Source organism: Nelumbo nucifera, chromosome 1, assembly GCF_055504915.1.
Source record: "Nelumbo nucifera cultivar China Antique chromosome 1, China Antique-T2T, whole genome shotgun sequence".
In the NCBI taxonomy this organism is placed as follows: Eukaryota; Viridiplantae; Streptophyta; class Magnoliopsida; order Proteales; family Nelumbonaceae; genus Nelumbo; species Nelumbo nucifera.
In genome coordinates, this window is record NC_142649.1 from 109,092,716 (window position 1) to 109,111,526 (window position 18,811).

Genomic DNA, 18,811 nt, shown 5'->3' on the forward strand with positions numbered 1-18,811 from the left:
GTTTAGTAAATATTTTAAAGTTATTATATAATCTGTTAAAATATTTAAATAATTTTTTAAATTTTAATTTAAACTTTCTTTAGATAGATGTAGATAAAAAGTGGAAAAGAGGATAAATAGGAATTAGAGATAATTTGGAGAGAAATTCTCTAGTAAATTAGAGAATAGTTATGAGATAAATAGGAATTGAAGATTATTTAGAAGAAAGTGGGGGAAGTAGTTTAGGATAAATTTTAGGAGAAAAAATCATTGGGGAAGGAGAGCATCTCATTAGTTATTTAAAAAAATGACATAGAATAAAAAAAATCAAAATAAAAAAATAAAAAAAAAATCTTTGAACGCTTTATTTTAACCAAACACATACAGAGAAATGTACACTCTCTCTCTCTCTCTCTGACCATATATATAATATACATATATATACAAACACTTTGCTCCTCAATTCTCCTCGACTGCGCTATGCCGCCATATATTCATTTTTTTTTCTCCTGAACTTTTTATTGGCACACCACAAACAAGCAAACAAACAAACTGCTACCACAGCACACCACACCACTTCTTCAAGTCTCCCTTATTGGACCAGGTCAGAAGAAGCCAGCAATCTTCCAAAGTTCCAATTACTTGGTCAGAATCTCTTTTTCTGTCTTCAAGCCAGGTGGTCAGAATCTTTCAGATGGATATGAATATTGGCTTAATTAGCTCGTTTAGTTCACAACAGATTCATCAACCTTGGGACTGCATGTCAACACGGCGTCGCCAACAGTGAGAAAGATGTTTTGCTGGCCAATCAAATTTGCGAAGTGGGATGCGTGAAGCTTGTCGATCACCGATTGCCCAGGATTTGCTAGCACAAGCTGTGTAGCAGAGAACAACGTAAAGTTTAATTAATTATATATAATATATTACAACCCTAAAGGCTAAAGCTTCTCTTTTGTGCTTTGTTTGTTAATACGTACGCATGGCATGGTTTACCTGAATATCGTTCTTCTGGAGGCTCTTGTGTAAATCTTCCAACGCATGAATACCACTGGTGTCAATGTCAATAACGGCTGCAATGAAAACAAAATCCTGATGATGAAGATGAGTTGCGAGATAGCTAGCTATTAGCTAATAATTAAGAGAGAAAGGCTTATTGTATGATGGCCGGCTTACGTGAGAGCTCAACGATCAGGAACTGGATTCTTGGCAAACCTCTTGCTTTCAATTCCTCTTCTTCATCAGTCAACCATCTCATAATCCTACAAGATCAACACATACAGTACTGGGTCTTGACTCTTGAATATGCGCTACTAGCTAGCTAGCTAGGTCAGTGTTGTTAAATTAATTAATTCTGTAACAGTAATTATATTCATGGACGAGGTTTCTGATGAACAAGTTTAATTAATTTGTCAAAACCGTATTGAGAATTAATCCAAGGTCCTGCGCACAACTTTGATATATACCTCTCTCTAACATAGTTGGAGTTGGAAAAATAGATTGCAGAATCTACTCTGACGATCAGTATGCCTGGAACCCTGGTTGCTTCTGCATACTGTTGGATGTTCCTGAAGATGGTTGTCCTGGGGAGCTTTCCAAGTAAAGCAATCCGTGGCCTTGTCACTTGCAGGAGTATCTTAGCAAAAGATATGCAGACCTGTTTTAATTTGACAAATTAAATTAGATGCAATAATTTAAAATTTAATTTTAAGTAGTACGTAGATGCAAAGCAAGAAGAGAGCTCAGCTTTGAATAAATCTAATCTAATTAATGGAGTTCAAGTAGTACGTACTACTTACTGCGATTAGGAGGCCAATTTCAACCGAGACGAAAACAACACCAAAGAAGGCACCCATGCAAGCGAGGAAATCCAATTTATCGATCTTCCATATGAGGAGTACAGCCTCAATGTCAACTAGGCCAATCACAGCAGAGATAATGATAGCAGAAAGAATGGCATTTGGGGTGTACTTAAAGAGGGGAGTGATCAATTCCAATGTTAGAAGAACGACGCAGGACATCACTATGTTGGAAACGGCAGTGTGACATCCGGCCATGTAATTCACTGCCGACCGAGAGAAGGAGCCTGCAGCAGCGAGGGAAGAGCAGCTCAGCCCATCACTACTCCACATGTATAGCTAGAGCTTCTGGGTTGCTATATTAATTATATTATTGCAGGTCTTTCTGGGTAAGCAATCGCCAATCGATCAGTCTTATTACCTGTAGCTACATAACAAGAAGTCATTGAGCCAACAATGTTCATTGCTCCTAGTGCCACCATTTCTTTGTTCCCATCAATTTTATAGTCCTTCATGGATGCAAATGTCCTCGCAATTGCCACAGCTTCCTGACCCAGTAAATAAAGAACCAACCAATCAACAATTAATAAAAATAAATTTTCTCATATATATATATATATGCATGTTAGCTAGGTTGAGAAGTGAGGTGCAGAATTGGTTTACCGTCAATGCTATCATCCCAGCCACGATACCAATCTTAGCGCCTTTGGCAAGATTTTTACCGCTGAAATAAATTTCATTCACCGATGACGGGTTGATACCTTTTTTGATATGTTTCACCTTCATACATAGTTAAAAGCAGAAGAGTAGTTGGCAATTGTTCTCATTGATTTTATGATGCAAAATCCATAAAAGAGATCTAAGACAAACTCACTGTGCATGAATTAATTAACTCTATATGTTTACTTACAATTTGAACACCTTTCTTATCCGCACGGAAAATGTAGACGAAGAAAGTGGACAGGACAACAGAGATCAATGGGGCAATTGCTGGCACCCAGAAAAATTTCTTATTCCTCTTTCCCTGTCACCCCTCAGAACATTTAGAAGATTAGAGACCTTCAAACCCATAAATTAATTAAGGAATAGTAGTGACTCTTACGATGTACTTGGTTGCTAGAAGGAAACCCAGGAACGCTGCTCCTATGAGTATAGTCTGCCAGTTCCACTGCATGCACAATGTGGTAATTAATTAATTACATCAGTTTATTAAGACTTTAAGACTAGACTTCCCATGTTACCCGTCAAAAGATAAAAGGAAGTGAGGGAGGAATTGCTTACACCGTGATGTGCAGAGCCAAATACTGAACGCATGACAGAAACGATGTCAGTCTTCTTTGTAAACTTCTGTATTCCAAGAAAACCTTTAAGTTGTTGAAGTGCAATTGTAATGGCAGCTCCACCCATGAATCCAACGATTGCAGCATGAGATAGGAACTCAATCAAGAACCCCAGCCTAAAAACAAAAAAACCGATCGAATTAATCACTAGATTGCCTTACTACAAATGTACGTAACTGAAAATCATATACACATGAAGCAGTCGATCTGGAGGAGAAAACCAAGCAAGAACAAAGATCAACTTTACCAAAATTAGTTAGTTATATATCCCATATGGAATTCAGAACTAAGATAGGATGCAAAGTATTTACCTGAGAAACCCAAGCGCAGCTTCAGTGATCCCTGCGAAAAAGGTAGCTGTGAATGCAAGCCGACGATACTCAACCACATTTTTAGGGTCAATCTCATCCTGGAGCATGGACCCAAGTAAGAGAGACACCACGGCTACTGGCCCAATAGCAATATCTCTTGAGCTCCCCATGATGGCATAGATCAATGGCGGAACAAAGCTGGTGTCTGTAACAAACATCAAACAACACAAATGAGAAATAGCCCTCATACTGGGTCCAAGCAGACATGGTAATTAATTGGATGCAAGCTTTTGAATAACAATGTAATCGAAGACTTACATAGACCATATTGGGGATCCAGATTTGCAAGCTTTGCGTATCCAATATCCTGATTTCCAAGTTAAAAGCAAATCTTAGAATCTTTACAAAGTGGGGATTAAATTGGTTTCCTACCTTTCTATTTTCTTTGTGAAGTAATTGATAGATATATCCATATAAATATATATATATATGTATATATATACCTGAGGAATGCAGAGACTTGCAATGGTGAGTCCTGCAATGAGATCCCCTTTGAATTTACTTAAACTATAGTTCCTTCCCCATTCAAGAATAGGGAAAATAGACTGGAGGCCTAGGATGAACTTCTTGGATCTAGGTTGGTCTTTGAAAGGGCGTAAGGGATTATCTGGGAAGAACGTTTCCTTCACAGCGTCCTTGAATTCCTTCAGCACGTTATTCGGGGATGGCGATCCAACCTTGTGAATGTATGGCAAGTGCTCTCCGTGACGTCTTGAGGATGGTGCACTTTCAATGTCTGTCTTCTTCTCAAAATCTCCATCTGTGGAATGACCCATTAGGATCAGCTTCTAATTATCTATTCACCTGCAATGAAAAACCAGATAATATAATCTTGATCAGAGAAAGGACACAGTGGCTCGTCCTAGTTTAATACTTAATATAGGATAAAAAGCTTGGAAACTGCATGCACTTAAAACAAGAAGACCCTCTTCATCATATTCAATTATAGCAACCCGTGGATCTTGCACCCACTATAAGTTCACAGTTTGAAAAATTGAAGAACCATGATCGGTTGATGGGTTCTGGTTTTCTTTTCCTAGATCTTTCAGAATGAAAATGTTTCCAGTCCAAAACAGAAAATATAAAATATGAATACAAAAGCTTAGAAGAAGTACAGACAGAAACAAACTGAGTTGAGCTGAAATCTTTCTCAGCCGCCTGGACAAACGAAACAGATCGGTGGATGGGACAGGAGCTAACAGAACATGCTTCAGAAGTGTTACACCTCTTCTGTGACAAAAGATAGATGGAACCTCTTGCTTATATAATTCAGTTCTGACAGCAATTCTAGGTCAAACTCCCAATTAGAAGCAAGCTAGCTAGCGAAACTGGCTGTAGCCACAAAGCATGAATCTAGATTCTTTTTCATGACACATACAAGAATGCCAGCAAACCATAATATATAGAGTTAATCATCTCTTACATTATTCTTTTTAATTTACAAATGGGTCTTAAAAATATTATTATCGGCCGAAAGCGTTGACTTTACCGTTCTGATATGAACTGCAGAAATTCTGGGTGTATATATATATATTTTTTTTAATCTTTTTATCTGATCGATCGACATGGAAGCATTGCTAACCTAGCATTTGTCGTGGACTTTTTCTTGCTGCTAGCTCTTTGATGTGATCATGTATATGATAGAATTAATACAGATTTGCTTGATAAAGTTTGAAAGTGCATCCTCAATTTATATATTTGCCCTGAAAAAATATTAAGAAAGAAAGCGTCTATATCAAATCAAATAACCCTTTTTTAATAGTTAATTTATGTCTTTGTATTTATCCATGATTCAATCTTTACATATTGCTTGCCAAACTGCCAAAAGGTTTGCTTCTGCTTCTTATCAAGGCAATAACAAATTTGTGATTCATGACACTGCAATATGCAGTCTCTCAAGGTATGTTCTGGTGGTGGCCGGATCTGCTACCAACAAACCTACCCACAAGGCCAAAAGATTGCTGGCTGCAGCACATCCTGATTCCTGAATATGTTTGGTACTTGTATATATGTTGTTACTGATGGGAACAGGATCCGAATGTGTAGCTGAAGCATCTTGTGGGTAGAGTGTTCTTCCTGAAAGTAGATCTGGGGTCATTTAGGCCTTATAAGGGGGTGTTGGCCAATGTGAATGGTTTTGTTTTCTAAAACAACGAAAAGAAAAACAACTGCAGTCAACTAAAACAAGACATTTGTATTCACATTGGCAAACACCCCCCTAAATTTTGGAAATAGTGGGTGGGTATTTTACTATTTACGAGATGATATCAAAACAACCAATTAATGGCAGGTTTTGTTTTGGGATCGTGAAACAAGCTTAATTATAAGATCCTGTGCTATAGGAAGTGTAAAATGATTCCAACTTTCGAAGAAAACGTCAAGTAGTAGTGGTTGCATTGGCCCAAAAGAAGAGATATATGGACTATTCATCTCTACTTGTGATTAATCTCCTCCTCAGGTGTACTTGTTAATAAAATAATAAGAAGAATGCTGAGGCTACTCGTAAGCTCCATCCTCATACTGCATCATAATACACCAGGAACATATATTATTAATTCAGCAGCTCTGGGGTCTGCTCTGCCGTGTTCAGAAATCTGAACACATCATCATCAACATAGATATTTATATTTATTATTGATTAATAATGTAATTATGAAATTACTAAATAGTTAAAATAGCCCAGACCGCTTAAGGGATTTTGGAGAGTTTGCAACAAGCTAGTTCTTTTGTATAAAACCAATGGACTGGCCCATATTTTTGTTCTTGGAACTACCCTGAAGTTGATGGTAAAGGTAAACCAATCTGGGACTAAGTAACTATATATACAGGTTCCAAGCTACTGGTACACAGAACAGAACTTCTGTTTATGATCATATCATTACATCAAATGCTAGAGCAACACCAAATTTTCTAGGAACCAAAAACTGTACTAATATTGTTTGAATGGATCATTTTCAACTGAAAGCACTTATTTGGATGGATATATAAGAACAAGATCACCAAATTAGCTAGAGAATATTTTACATGTATGGAAAGCTAGCTGCATGTGCCAACATATGTTATGTTCCTTATTTTATTGTTTGAGACTTAGGCTTAAAACTTCAATTATTACCATATCTTTTGGTTTTGGGATCCATTATTATATCTTATGGGATCCTGAACCGTACGTTGTTTCAAATTTTGGATTAGTTGAGTGGTATTTTCATTCATATTGATATTCTAAGTTCCAATTAAGTCGGTGGGTCTCTCCTTGTAAACAATAAACAAGTCATGAACAAGCCACAGATCATTCATTATCTATATTATTACTTATTACCGAATGGGGTCTTTTCTCTTTGCGCTAAATGGAATCTACTCGTGCCAGTAGATTAGTGCTCTCATGTGACAAAATTTTGTGCGTGTAAACTTTGACTTTCGACGAAGGCTTCGTCCCCTATTGAACGAACGAGTTTCCCTGCCCCGATCTGCACAGACAGACGGGAGTTGTCGTCGATTTCCTGCCGCTGCACCAAGGCTTCGTCCCCTGCTGAACGAATGAGTTTTCCTGTCGATTAGACCGAGAGTCCCACGTGAGAGCAATCCAATCGTGTGACTCAATTTTCTACCACCCCCGCCTCCCTGTCATTTCATTTTACTCTCTTCTAGGCTTTCCCCTTGTTGTGTCATTCATCTCTGTCTCTCCATCAGACTCTGTTGAGTTGAGTGGTAAATGTGTATCCCCGCTCAACTATTCAAAGAAGAAGAAGGCCCATGATCCTCCAAACCCGTTCAAGTATTCAAATACATTCATGGATTCCCTGAACATCAAATGGCCATCTTTTCTATTTCATCCTATCAGAATTTGTTTCTCTGCACTGTATTTGAGATGATCTAGTAAAGTTCTGAATATCATCTTACTTATATTCATTGTACAGCCCGTCTGTTCAGAATTCACTCAATTGATGGCAGTCAACTGGTGTGAAACGATTGATAGCTTAGCTGGTAGATTGTAACTATCGTATATCACAATAACAACAATCTATTTCCTTCTAAAACATTCCATTGACATTTACATTTTAGCTTATGTTTGGTTCCAATATACCACATTTCTGGTTGTGATAAAGGATTAAAGGTATCTTCTTGTAGCTACAGATTAATCTAGCTTTGTTTTTTTTTTAATGCAAACAAATGAATATGCTTTTTAAATTATGTATTCTTAAATTCTGATTTCTATATACGAAGGTGCATTTTCTTTTCCTTTCTGGATATTAATCTTAGGTTTCTAAGATTCTTTGTGAGTGAATAGTGATAGAAGATACAACAACTTATAACTACTTTTCACCATGCCCTTTTTCTAGAAAATGATTTAATTGCAGGTGCTCCTCGGCTAGTTAATTTATTAATTACGAAATATTGGATAAAAGGATAATTATTAGGCATAAATTGCAGGAAAAAAAAATCTTATTTGAGATAAAACACCAAAGATGCATGGATTCCTTTGTGGAACACTAGTTGTATATTTAAAGCAAAGGAAGATATATAACTACTTAAATGGAATTCTATATGTGAGGCATTAAGTCTTGTATTAATTGTTCACCTACTGCAGAGATTAAATTATTCAATTCAATAAATGACTTTCTCCGAATAGAAAGCTAAGGTTATCTACTTCATTTGTTTTGCTGATCTCTTTCCTGTGCATAATCATAATCGTCACTCTTTTAATTTCTTCTTGAATCAACAGTTATACAAAGGATGCATCAGGATGATTGAGTCATCATCACCATCGCCAACTGACATGTCCAGGGAGAAACAAGTGGAGAATTGGAATAGAGGCCTAGAGGGCTGAAATGGGGTGGCCAGTTTGACAAGTTTCTTAATTAATTTCACCTCTGGCTCAGCTGGGTCCATTTCTGTAGGAATGTAGCCAAGCAGGTTAATCGTGGTGGTGGCCGTTGGAATTTCAATTCACGGCGAGAGTTAAGACATATGCATGACAGCATGAGAGAATAGCCGACTTTGTATTGTCAATGGTTGGATCAGAGATTCAGAGTTTGACAATGGATAATTCGCCGGTTAGGTGTCGTGTAATTCTTGGGCCATCATAGTAGAAAGTACAAACAGTGGAAGTTTTATTATTATTAGTCATAAATATGGTCTGTGTTTACATCTGGGTGGAAATAACTAGCTTGACAGTAGTTCGTATTAATTGCTATTAAGTCATTGATCGATCCATGTTGCTTCCTGATTTAATTTCCAAACATAAATCGAGTTTCCTTTGCCCTTTAAGTGAGAATTACATTAAGTACTGATTATTAATTTATTAATAAAAGATTATTCTTTTCATCAATTTGTATTATAATTTTACTCCCTAAATTAAACACCACATTTTAATATTTTTTGGTTTCTACTCTCTTTTGATTAATTCTGAAACTTCACCTTTTGTTACACCTAACTGTGATTAACATTAAAAAAGGGTTATAAATTTTAACAAGTAACACTGGATTAAAAAGCCAAACTTAAGGGGAGCGTTGAATTTGTACAAGTTGACAGGAATTCCACGACTTTGCATATATATAATGACAGAGACCCCTCATGGCCTCATGGTAATGCTGAGCTAAGGAACTTTGGGCGCATCTAGCCTCTTTTTTGCCTACGTTCAAACTTTTAGATTTACAACTTTTGAAACTCAATCAGAAAACTGCGATCGTCACTGACTCAATTATTCCAAACTCAGAGAAAAAATTATTGGAAACTAATTTATTAAGCTTTCGTAAATTAACAAGGTCCATTATTATATGATTCATGGATGGTGACTGCTTTCTTTTCTTGCTTTAGTCAATCTCTTCTCTTAGCCCTTTTTCATTTTATTAATCCTTGGCGTTATCATGTCTTGTCTTGATGATCAATCTGGTTTGTCACCTGTGCGTGAGCTGGTGACCACGATTATTAAAAAGTATAACTGCTGTTAGATACCCACCTTTAATTTCTTTTCCTATATATTTTCGGAATTACATAAATACTCTTACACTGTATATATATATATATATGCAAATGAAAACACTACTTCCAGGAGACAACGCCTTACGCTTCCTACTCGATCGGAACTTCTTCTTTTCTTCTGTGCACAGTCCCTCCGCTCTCTGCTCCAATCCTTAACTATCTGTGGCCATGCATGTTTTATCATCTTCCAAATTTCTCTGAAAATAGATTATGAGCACAGGAACTTCTATCTTTATCTTCTTTTATTGAACCATGTGACTATCTTCTTTTTTTCTTTACGTTTCTGTGTGTCATAGTTGTCTGTTTTCATATGGACAAGGTGGCCTTTGTGTGGATGTAATTATTACACTTCGTTTACCATCTTTGGAACACAGGTTAACACGGCATCTGCAACCGTGATAAAAATCTTGTCCTCACCGATCAGCTCTGTAAATTTGGATGTGTATAGCTTGTCAATCACCACTTGCCCAGGATTTGCTAGAACAAGCTGCACAATAGCATAAAAGTTAACAATAAGTTACTTCCCATGTTTATAAACTCAATAGACATTGATAAAACCAAGGTTCAAAGCATCATACACCCGGATACGCTGGAAGGGGTTTATTGACACTTTGAACCATGTGCATGTCACTTTTTTTTGGTATTTTTTTTTTCAAAAATAGGTCTTGGGCAAGGTTCAAAAATATCTTAACATTTTAATTAAATACTTTTAGGAAAATCCTTAAAAAAGGTATATCAGCCATCTACCAATACGATATGATACACCTGATATGGGATATGGGGCATATCGTGTCAAAATTTTGAACCTTGGATAAAACGATCATCATCTAAGCCTTGTCCCAACTATATGTTTATAATCTCAATCCTGTTTTGGCATACCTTTCTGTTCAGTGCCATATCCATCGTTAAATTATGGGTGCTTAAATCTTTTCTTGTTACTTCCACACAAATCCTTTTCAGTCTGCCCCTAGCTCTTCTAACCTCGTCAACTTGTAACAGATCATCACTTTCTTCTTACAAGTGCTGTAGATGGTCTTCCATGCACATGACCAAACCATCTCAATCTACTTTCTCTCATGGTTTTCTATAGTTCTATGATAAATGCCATTATTGTGTCATATGTAAAGTTCTCTATATATTTATATGTATATGTGCACTAAGGTAATTTGAAATCTTAGGAAGTCCCTAGTATGCCACATTAGTGGTGGTACCTCAACTCCCTGCTGCCACTTCTCAACTTGAACTGAAAGTCCAGAACTGCATATAGAATTCTTCTCTCAAGGTCGAAAATCAGGTACAATAAATGATTTTAGCTATTCAACAAGTACACCTTTCTTTCTTCCTTTTGTTTTGTTGAGAAGATATTCAACCAGCAATGATCAAGGTGCCTTATACTCTTACTATGCATAACATGGGATGGTTATCAGTGTAAATTACCTGAACATCTCTCTTCTGGAGACTCTTGTGTAACTCTTCCATGGCATGGATGCCACTGGTGTCAAATGTCAATAACAGCTGCAGGCAAGCACAGAATAATGGAGATGAGTTAGAAATTCAGTAATAAAAGAAAACAGATCACTAAAATCAGATTGTGATTACTTACGTGACATATCAACAATCAAGAACTGGATTCTTGCTAGGGTTCTTCTCTTTCAAGTGTTCTTCTTCATCTGTTAGCCATCTTAAAATCCTACAAGAGGATGGATTTGTGTTAATGTCACCATTGTATCTGTAACAGCTGCAAGGAGTTGAACTTTTTTATTCCAAAGCAAGACATTCAATTCAAAATAAGAGATTAACTGGTGTTACAAAGCCAAACTGGCAAGGGGTGCGAAAGAGAAGAAGCAAAACAACTTGAAAGGCCCAGAGAAGCTAAATGATGAGAAAAGCTTCTAGTACTCTAATTCATATTATCAGTATGGGATGAAGTGTTATCTGCCACACTGAAGAATTCTTTAATCAGGGACAATTTCTATGGTACTGCAATGTTAAGGTACCTAAAAGAGTCATAAGCAATCAGACCAGATTACTAATTTTTAGGTACCATACATTTTTGGTACCACAGAAGGGCTCTAAATCAGACATCAGGATGGCTACACTTTCATCTTTCTGTGCAAAATGGGCATCAGACAATGGTATCCATTTTTCAAACCAAGGAGATCCTTGAGACTCAAGGAAAAAAGACCAGATTTTTTTCTTTTTACAGTCTCGATTGTCATAGCCAAGAAAGTATGTGGTATCCTTTATATTAAATGCCAACGTTAAAAACATTCCAAATAGAACAGTTCTTTCCCTAGAAAGATCTCTTGCATGTAACTGTTGGTCCAGAGTTCTCTCCAGAGGTGTTCATTAGGAATTTGTCACACATTGACCAGATAGAATCAGGCATGTGAATGCAGATATTATAGTTGGAATTATAAACACTGTGGCCTTCACCATTATAATTCTAAATATGAGAAAAAAGCAAATTGATTTCTTTAATTTTCCATTTATGCCTAACCATATTTTTAAGAGATGAAAAATGTACAAGGATGAAGAAGTCTAAAAGAAGTATTGGAGGCAATCTCATCAGTCAGCCATAGTATTGCAAATTGTTTCCTGTAACAGTGTACCAAGATGTAAATACTAGTAGCTAAAATAGAGTTAGAGGAAAAAGGTAAAAGAAAAGTTTGTTTTAATAGTGAGAGCCAGATGTGTTAAAGACTGGAACATTCCTGAAAAATGGAGGTTTTTGTACATGAACTTTAACAAAGTTATCTAGCCCAATCAAGTGGGATTAAATAACATTTTAACAGCATACAAAGATGAAGTAATACGAGGCAGTGTTCACTAATTTCTTACTACTTCATTTTAGTGTATTCTGTGCATCAAGTTTTAAAAGGTGTAGCACTTCCCATGACCATGAGGATTTGAATCGCTCAACTAAACCAAAGAAGAAACAAAAAAATTATCAGAAAAAGAGGAGTTTGAAGAAAAGAGCTGGAGTTTCTTATCCATGAGCAACTCAATTAAGAAAAAGGGGATTCACACTTAGAAGAAATTCCCATATTTCCCATATAGTTTTACATTAGTGTTTTCAACCATCATTGACCCAGCATTCAATCAGTTACCAGTTTTCTGTATTATTTTTAATTTTTTTAAATAATTTTTATAATGATATCATGGGTTGATCATTGACCCAGATGATTGACTGTTTTATTGTCTGACCCATTCAAATGCAAGGCCTTGAGCAATTTTTAGTTTTTTACTCAATGCATACTGACATTGTTTAGAGATGTGTTTCGCAATACTAGTTTATGTTTCCTTGTGCAAAATGAAGGTCAAGTGAGATAATAATGTGCACAGAGATTGCTAAAAAAAGCCTAAAGAGCATTCTACCTCTCCTTGACATAGTTGGAGTTGGAAAAGTAGATAGCAGAATCAACTCTCACAATGAGTGTGCCTGGAACCTTGATTGCATCTGGATATTGTTCAATGCTCCTATAGACAGTAGTCCTGGGGATATTGCCAAGTACTGCAGTCCGTGGCCTTGTAACTTGTACGAGGATTTTAGCAAAGGATATGGATACCTATTACATCAATGAGAAGCAAATTTAAGTGAATGAAAATTGATAGACGAGTTCTAATATTGGAGGTTATCAATTTTGGTACTTACTGCTATTAAGAGGCCTATTTCAACAGAAACAAAAACTACACCAAAGAAGGCTCCCATGCAAGCAACAAAGTCAAATTTATCTATCTTCCATATGAGAAGTGCTGCCTCATAGTCGATTAGTCCAATCACAGCAGAAATAATAATAGAAGAAAGAATTGCATTTGGGGTGTATTTAAAGAGCGGAGTAATCAGTTCCAAGGTTAGTAATACAACGCAGGACATCACAATGTTTGAAATAGCGGTTTGGCAGCCAGCCATGTAATTAACAGCTGAGTGTGAAAATGATCCTGCAAGATAAGGGGATCCCATCAATCATACATATACACACATGATAAGGGAAGGGGGAATCCTAAGCACTTCAGTTGAACTTGTGCCATCCATAGTTCCATAGAATCCATACTAAATACATGCAGGTGCTTATCTGCCATAACCTGATCAGACAATCTTAGCCGTCTGAATGGTAAAATTAAGGAATCATTTTCTGTATATTTTATGGCAATTGAAAGACTCGCCCCATTCAATGGTTACAGTCATCTAATTTGACCTTTTCTTGGTAAAGATCCCCTTAGCCCAATCTGTTCTGTTCACAGCCCATTGGTTTACAGAGTTATCCATGGCCTAGCTGACAAAGACTGAGAAGCATGTCTTTGTTCAAACGTAGCCAAAGTTTCTAACTTATATTTGCTTTTATACATATTTTCTGCCTTACCTGTGGCTACATAACAAGAAGTCATCGAACCAACAATGTTCATTAAACCTAAGGCCACCATTTCTTTGTTTCCATCAATTTGATAGTCCTTCATTGATGCAAATGTTCTTCCAATTGCTATAGCTTCCTTAAAAATCCAATGCATTTGTTATTAGACATAGTGGAAGAATCAATTAATAAATTTGTATTGATAAATTAAAAAATGTGGTGCAGAATTTACTTACCGTCAATGCTATCATACCAGCCACAACACCTATCTTGAATCCTTTCAGAAGATAATGACCAGTGAAATAGATTTCATGCACAGATGATGGATTGATGCTTTTCTCTATATGTTTCACCTTAAAAAAAATAAAATTAGTATTTTAGGATGACTTCTATTAATTCCATTTTATAAGTTCTGGAAAGAGAAAGCAACAGAAATTCTCACTTACAATTTGAACACCTTTCTTGTCTGCCCGTGTAATATACACAAAAAAGGTTGAGAGGATAACAGAGATCAATGGGGCAATTGCAGGTACCCAGAAAAGTCTTTTACTCTTCTTTCCCTGTTCCCCTCAAATCATGTAAGAACCAGGTAAAATATTCCAACCACATAAAATCCGAAATAGAAGGAGGTAAGGAGTAAAAGTTCTTACTATGTGTTTGGAAAATAGAAGGAAGCATAAAAATACAGCTCCTATAAATATTGTCTGCCAGTTCCACTGCAAAATGTAGTAAAGATTAGTAAATTGGTTTAAAGCCATAGGCAAACTGGATGGTTCATATTTTATTGCAACCAGCTTATATAACAAGCATACCCCATGATGTACTGAGCTCCAAATTGAGTGCATTACTGAAACAATGTCAGTTTTCTTTGTAAAATTTTGAATGCCAAGAAAACCTTTGAGCTGTTGAAGTGAAATTGTGATGGCAGCCCCACCCATAAACCCAACAATGGCAGCATGGGACAGGAAGTCAATCAAGAATCCCAATCTAAAAAAGGAAAAGAACCCTTTAATATTATAAAGAAGACCAAAGGAAAATGAGGTAATTAAGAAGAGCAAACAATAAATAAAAACAATGTGGAGGTAAAAAGAACACCATCTAACAGAATTACTTGTAATATCCAGTGCAGAACCTAAGTACTTGATGGTAGAATAAAGCATAATAACCTAAGAAATCCAAGAGCAGCCTGAGTGATCCCAACAAAAAAAGTAGCGGTGAACACAAGGGGGAACAAAGCATAATAACAGGATCTATCTCATCCTGGAGCAAAGTCCCCAGCAAGAGAGACACCACAGCCACTGGTCCAATGGCAATATCTCTTGAACTCCCCATGAAAGCATAAACCAATGGGGGAACAAAGCTGGAGTCTGAAATTATCCTCAAGAAACAAGAAAATAATCATCAAGACATTAGAACATGCATCATAAACAAATATTAGGCCATTACTTGCATGTAAACAACAACTGAAAGGTGTTGATCTACATAAACTTACATAGTCCATACTGGGGAGATAAATTTGCAAGCTTTGAATATCCAATGTCCTGATTTGAAAAATTAAAAAACACAATAGTTTTAGAGTTGTCAAGATATGCTAGACAAATCAGATTCCTATTTTCCTTCTTCCTTTTGAGTATTTTACCTACCTGAGGAATACAGAGACTTGCAATGGTAAACCCTGCAATGATGTCTCCTCTAAATTTTGTTAAACTGTAGTTCCTCCCCCATTCCAAAATGGGAAAAAGAGTCTGGATACCTAGGATGAACCCTTTTGATCCAGGTTGGTCCTTGAAAGGACGTAAAGGGTCATCAGCAAAGAATGTTTCCTTAGCAGTTGCTGCAAATTCCTTCAACAGGGTCTGACGTGGGGACACTCCCACCTTGTGAACATATGGCAAGTTATCTGTGTGATGTTGTGAAGATGAAAGGCGTCTGATGTCCATCTCCTTTGTTTCAAGTTTTTCATCAGTGGATTGGTCCATTGGAAACTGAAACTATATATGAAAATTACCTATAATGCAAGAAAAGCAAGACAAGCTTGATCAGAAAGGATATAGTCCTTGTTGTATTGTGATATTTAAAGTACAAATGCTTACAGTTCACAAAACATAACATTTTTTTGATAAATGGTATAAATATAGATGAAAAGGAAGAGAGGGAGAATGAGAAACCCTCAGCTTTGTGAAGTTTGATATCTAAAGTATAAAAGCGTAAGGCTTTATATTCAACAACACTCAACATAACTCAACTATGTTCAAAAGTTCAAACTTCAAGAACCAGTGTCATATTTGGACTGATGTCCCTTGATTTTTGGAAATTGGAAGCATGTTTAATACAAAGCTGGAAAATGTCAATGTTTCAAGAAAGGAAGAGAAGTACTTAGAAAGAGAAGACAAAATCTAGCAGATAGATATTGATGCCCAAGTTCCCAACCCCAACAAACAATGGATATATTGGAGCTACACAATATTAATTTCAGACATCTAGAGTCTTCCCCGATATTGAAGGTAACGGGGGATGGGGCTCTTGCTTGAATATATAGTTAACAGAAATTCCTCGTCAAACTTCTCAACCTGAGGGAATGCCTTAACCATAACCTAAAGAATGAACCTAGATATTTCAGATGCCACATACAGAATACACAATATGCTTCTTAAAAAGTTAGAACCTGATTACCATTTTTAAGGCAATTTCTATGATTCCGGACTCCATTTTTATAGTAAGATTCTTATTCTCAACATTCTTGTTCTGAAGAAGAGTGCGTACAAAATAAGTCATCGCACACTATCAACTAAGATTCACTGCATAAAGTATCGGCATACCAAAAGCTAAAAATAGTACAACTATTAAATACAGAATAATATATCCAACAACAAAATAAAATAAAAATAAAAATAAATCTTGTTTTTTTTTTTGCTGCAAAAATAAAATCTTGTTGGGAAAATCCTTTAGGCAATCCTTTATCCACCGAGAGAGAGTAAATAAAAGGAAAAAAACAGAAAAAGAAAAAATGAATTCACCTGTATTTTCAGTGTCATTTTCAAACGCTCAAGCAAATGCATCATTAATCCATGGAATATTGATTTCCAGTATCAATTTAATCAAAACCCAGAAGTCTAATCTAGTTTTCTGTAGGAAAAGAGAGAAGAAAGGCCTGTAATATTTTTCAGAGGCTAGTAAAATATCTCGCACCACTTCTTTCTTGGCACAAAACAAATAATAACCAATCAAAATCCAGAATTGAATCAACTTTCCATGCAAAGGTCTTTTTTATTTTTTTACTTTGCAACTTCAATGTGAAAAAAGAAAAGCTACTACTAACTACCAAGAAACTTAAGCCCACCTAGTTATCCTCCCCTGCTTAACGCAAAATGTACATCAAAGCCACGAAAGCCATCGGTAGTGGATGATTCTGTAACGCTCATGACAAGTGTCCCCTAGTGAAAGAGAAAAAGAAATGGAAAAAAATCAAACCTTAACTCAAAATAATTCTTTCTGAAACCCAGGAAAAAATAAAAGGACATAAAGAGGACATGATAAAAAGATCACAAACCATTATAAAATCAGTGAAGAAACGGAGAACCCAGAGCGCATTACCACCTCAGTTTTCGTTGGCGAACACTTGACAGTCCTGTTTCCGAAATAATATAATAAACATTATAAAGGAAAACCTTAGATCACGAGATGGAAAATTGAGAAATAAAAAATCCAAAACCCATCCAGATTCAATGAATCTGGTAATAGTAGCTTTTTCTTTTATTTGCCTTTTTGTTAACGATTTATGATAAATAAGAGGAGAAACAGAGCAGAAGCAAACCACAATCACTCTCTCTTTTCCCTCCCAAGTTCCAAGTGAAACTTCTGACTCTGCATGCCTATTCCTAATTCCTATCTATGGATTTTATACACAATGGAGTGAATGGATTTCTTAATTCTTTTGTCTTTGGGACAATCATTTATGGAAACAGCTCGGTTCGGTCAGTCTGCTGACTCTGCATTCAATCTGAATCAAACGTAGACCAATGACATTGTACACTTTTCTCCAGTGTTTGTCTTCTATTTCATAGTAGTTTAATGGCGGGTCATTGTTTTTTTGCCGGATGGTGGGTCCCGTTGTGATACTGGATTGAGAGAATTCGGTTTGCTCCTCACAAGACGCGCCTCACACCAACCTTACACTACATCACAACTGTGTATCGAGAACATCTTCCCATAAATCATGATATCAACTTATCAAGTACGGGTGAGGTGAGGTTGGTGTGGGGGAGCAAATTCAATATCGGGTTGAGAACGACTTGAGAAATATTGACAAGCTCGGGTAGACTATTAAAAGCTTGAAACCACTTAACCAGACCAATATAATGGCCAGATTCTTCGTGGGGATGGATTTTTCTTTTGTTTTGGAGAGAGTATTTTCCACACATATCCGTCATGGTTTAAAAATCCATAAATCCATGATCTCTCAATATGAATAAGGTCGGGATGTGTTGTCAGGCATTGTGGGGCACAAATGTCAATTCGAATGTTTTTGAACCGCCATTGACCCGGACGGTTGGACCATTTGGCCTGGAAACCATTCAAGCAACCGGTTCTGTTTCACCCCTGACCTTTTCTTGGATAAAAAACCATTGACTTAGTCAGAAAATCGTTGACCCAGGCGATCGAACCATCGATTCGTTTGACCTAGATAGCGGTTCGCGGTTTGAGAAATTGCAGATCTGAGACACAAACTCAGATCTAATACCCAGGAAGAAGAAGAAAAAGTTGCAGATCTCAGATCTATATTTCAAAAGAAGAAGAGAAGAAGAAGAAGATCTTAGATCTAGATCTAAGAAAAAAATGAAAAATCAATCTCAGATCTCAGATCTGAGAACTCGTATGAGATCTGTCATATGCGTTGTATTACCGCCATCTTGTCGTCACTGTCACCGTCGTCGATGAGCGTCGAATCATTCTCCTCCTCTTCCTTCTTCTTCCCTCCTTCCCTCTTTCTTTCC

The 18,811-nt window shown here is 36.5% G+C and overlaps 1 protein-coding gene and 1 pseudogene across 2 annotated transcripts; both read right to left on the reverse strand.

The window, feature by feature from the left end:
• Positions 1–347: 347 nt before the first annotated feature.
• On the reverse strand, positions 348–4,284 carry SULTR1;2 (sulfate transporter 1;2). Its single transcript, XM_010270881.2, has 13 exons — positions 3,930–4,284; positions 3,745–3,793; positions 3,427–3,631; positions 3,057–3,231; positions 2,878–2,943; positions 2,686–2,799; positions 2,439–2,555; positions 2,197–2,323; positions 1,776–2,062; positions 1,443–1,633; positions 1,153–1,238; positions 973–1,049; positions 348–854 (listed from the first exon to the last, which is right to left on the reverse strand). The coding sequence occupies exons 1-13, from the start codon at positions 4,260–4,262 to the stop codon at positions 705–707; spliced, it is 1,977 nt and encodes a 658-aa protein (XP_010269183.1). The 5' UTR covers positions 4,263–4,284; the 3' UTR covers positions 348–704.
• Positions 4,285–9,426: 5,142 nt separating this feature from the next.
• Positions 9,427–17,710, reverse strand: LOC104605924 (sulfate transporter 1.2-like; annotated as a pseudogene). Its single transcript, XR_016078763.1, has 16 exons — positions 17,632–17,710; positions 17,368–17,445; positions 17,158–17,251; positions 15,461–15,825; positions 15,310–15,358; positions 14,984–15,184; positions 14,630–14,804; positions 14,468–14,533; positions 14,264–14,377; positions 14,054–14,170; positions 13,830–13,956; positions 13,121–13,407; positions 12,844–13,034; positions 11,069–11,155; positions 10,903–10,980; positions 9,427–9,952 (listed from the first exon to the last, which is right to left on the reverse strand). The product of XR_016078763.1 is annotated as a sulfate transporter 1.2-like (transcript).
• Between the last annotated feature and the right edge of the window lie 1,101 nt (positions 17,711–18,811).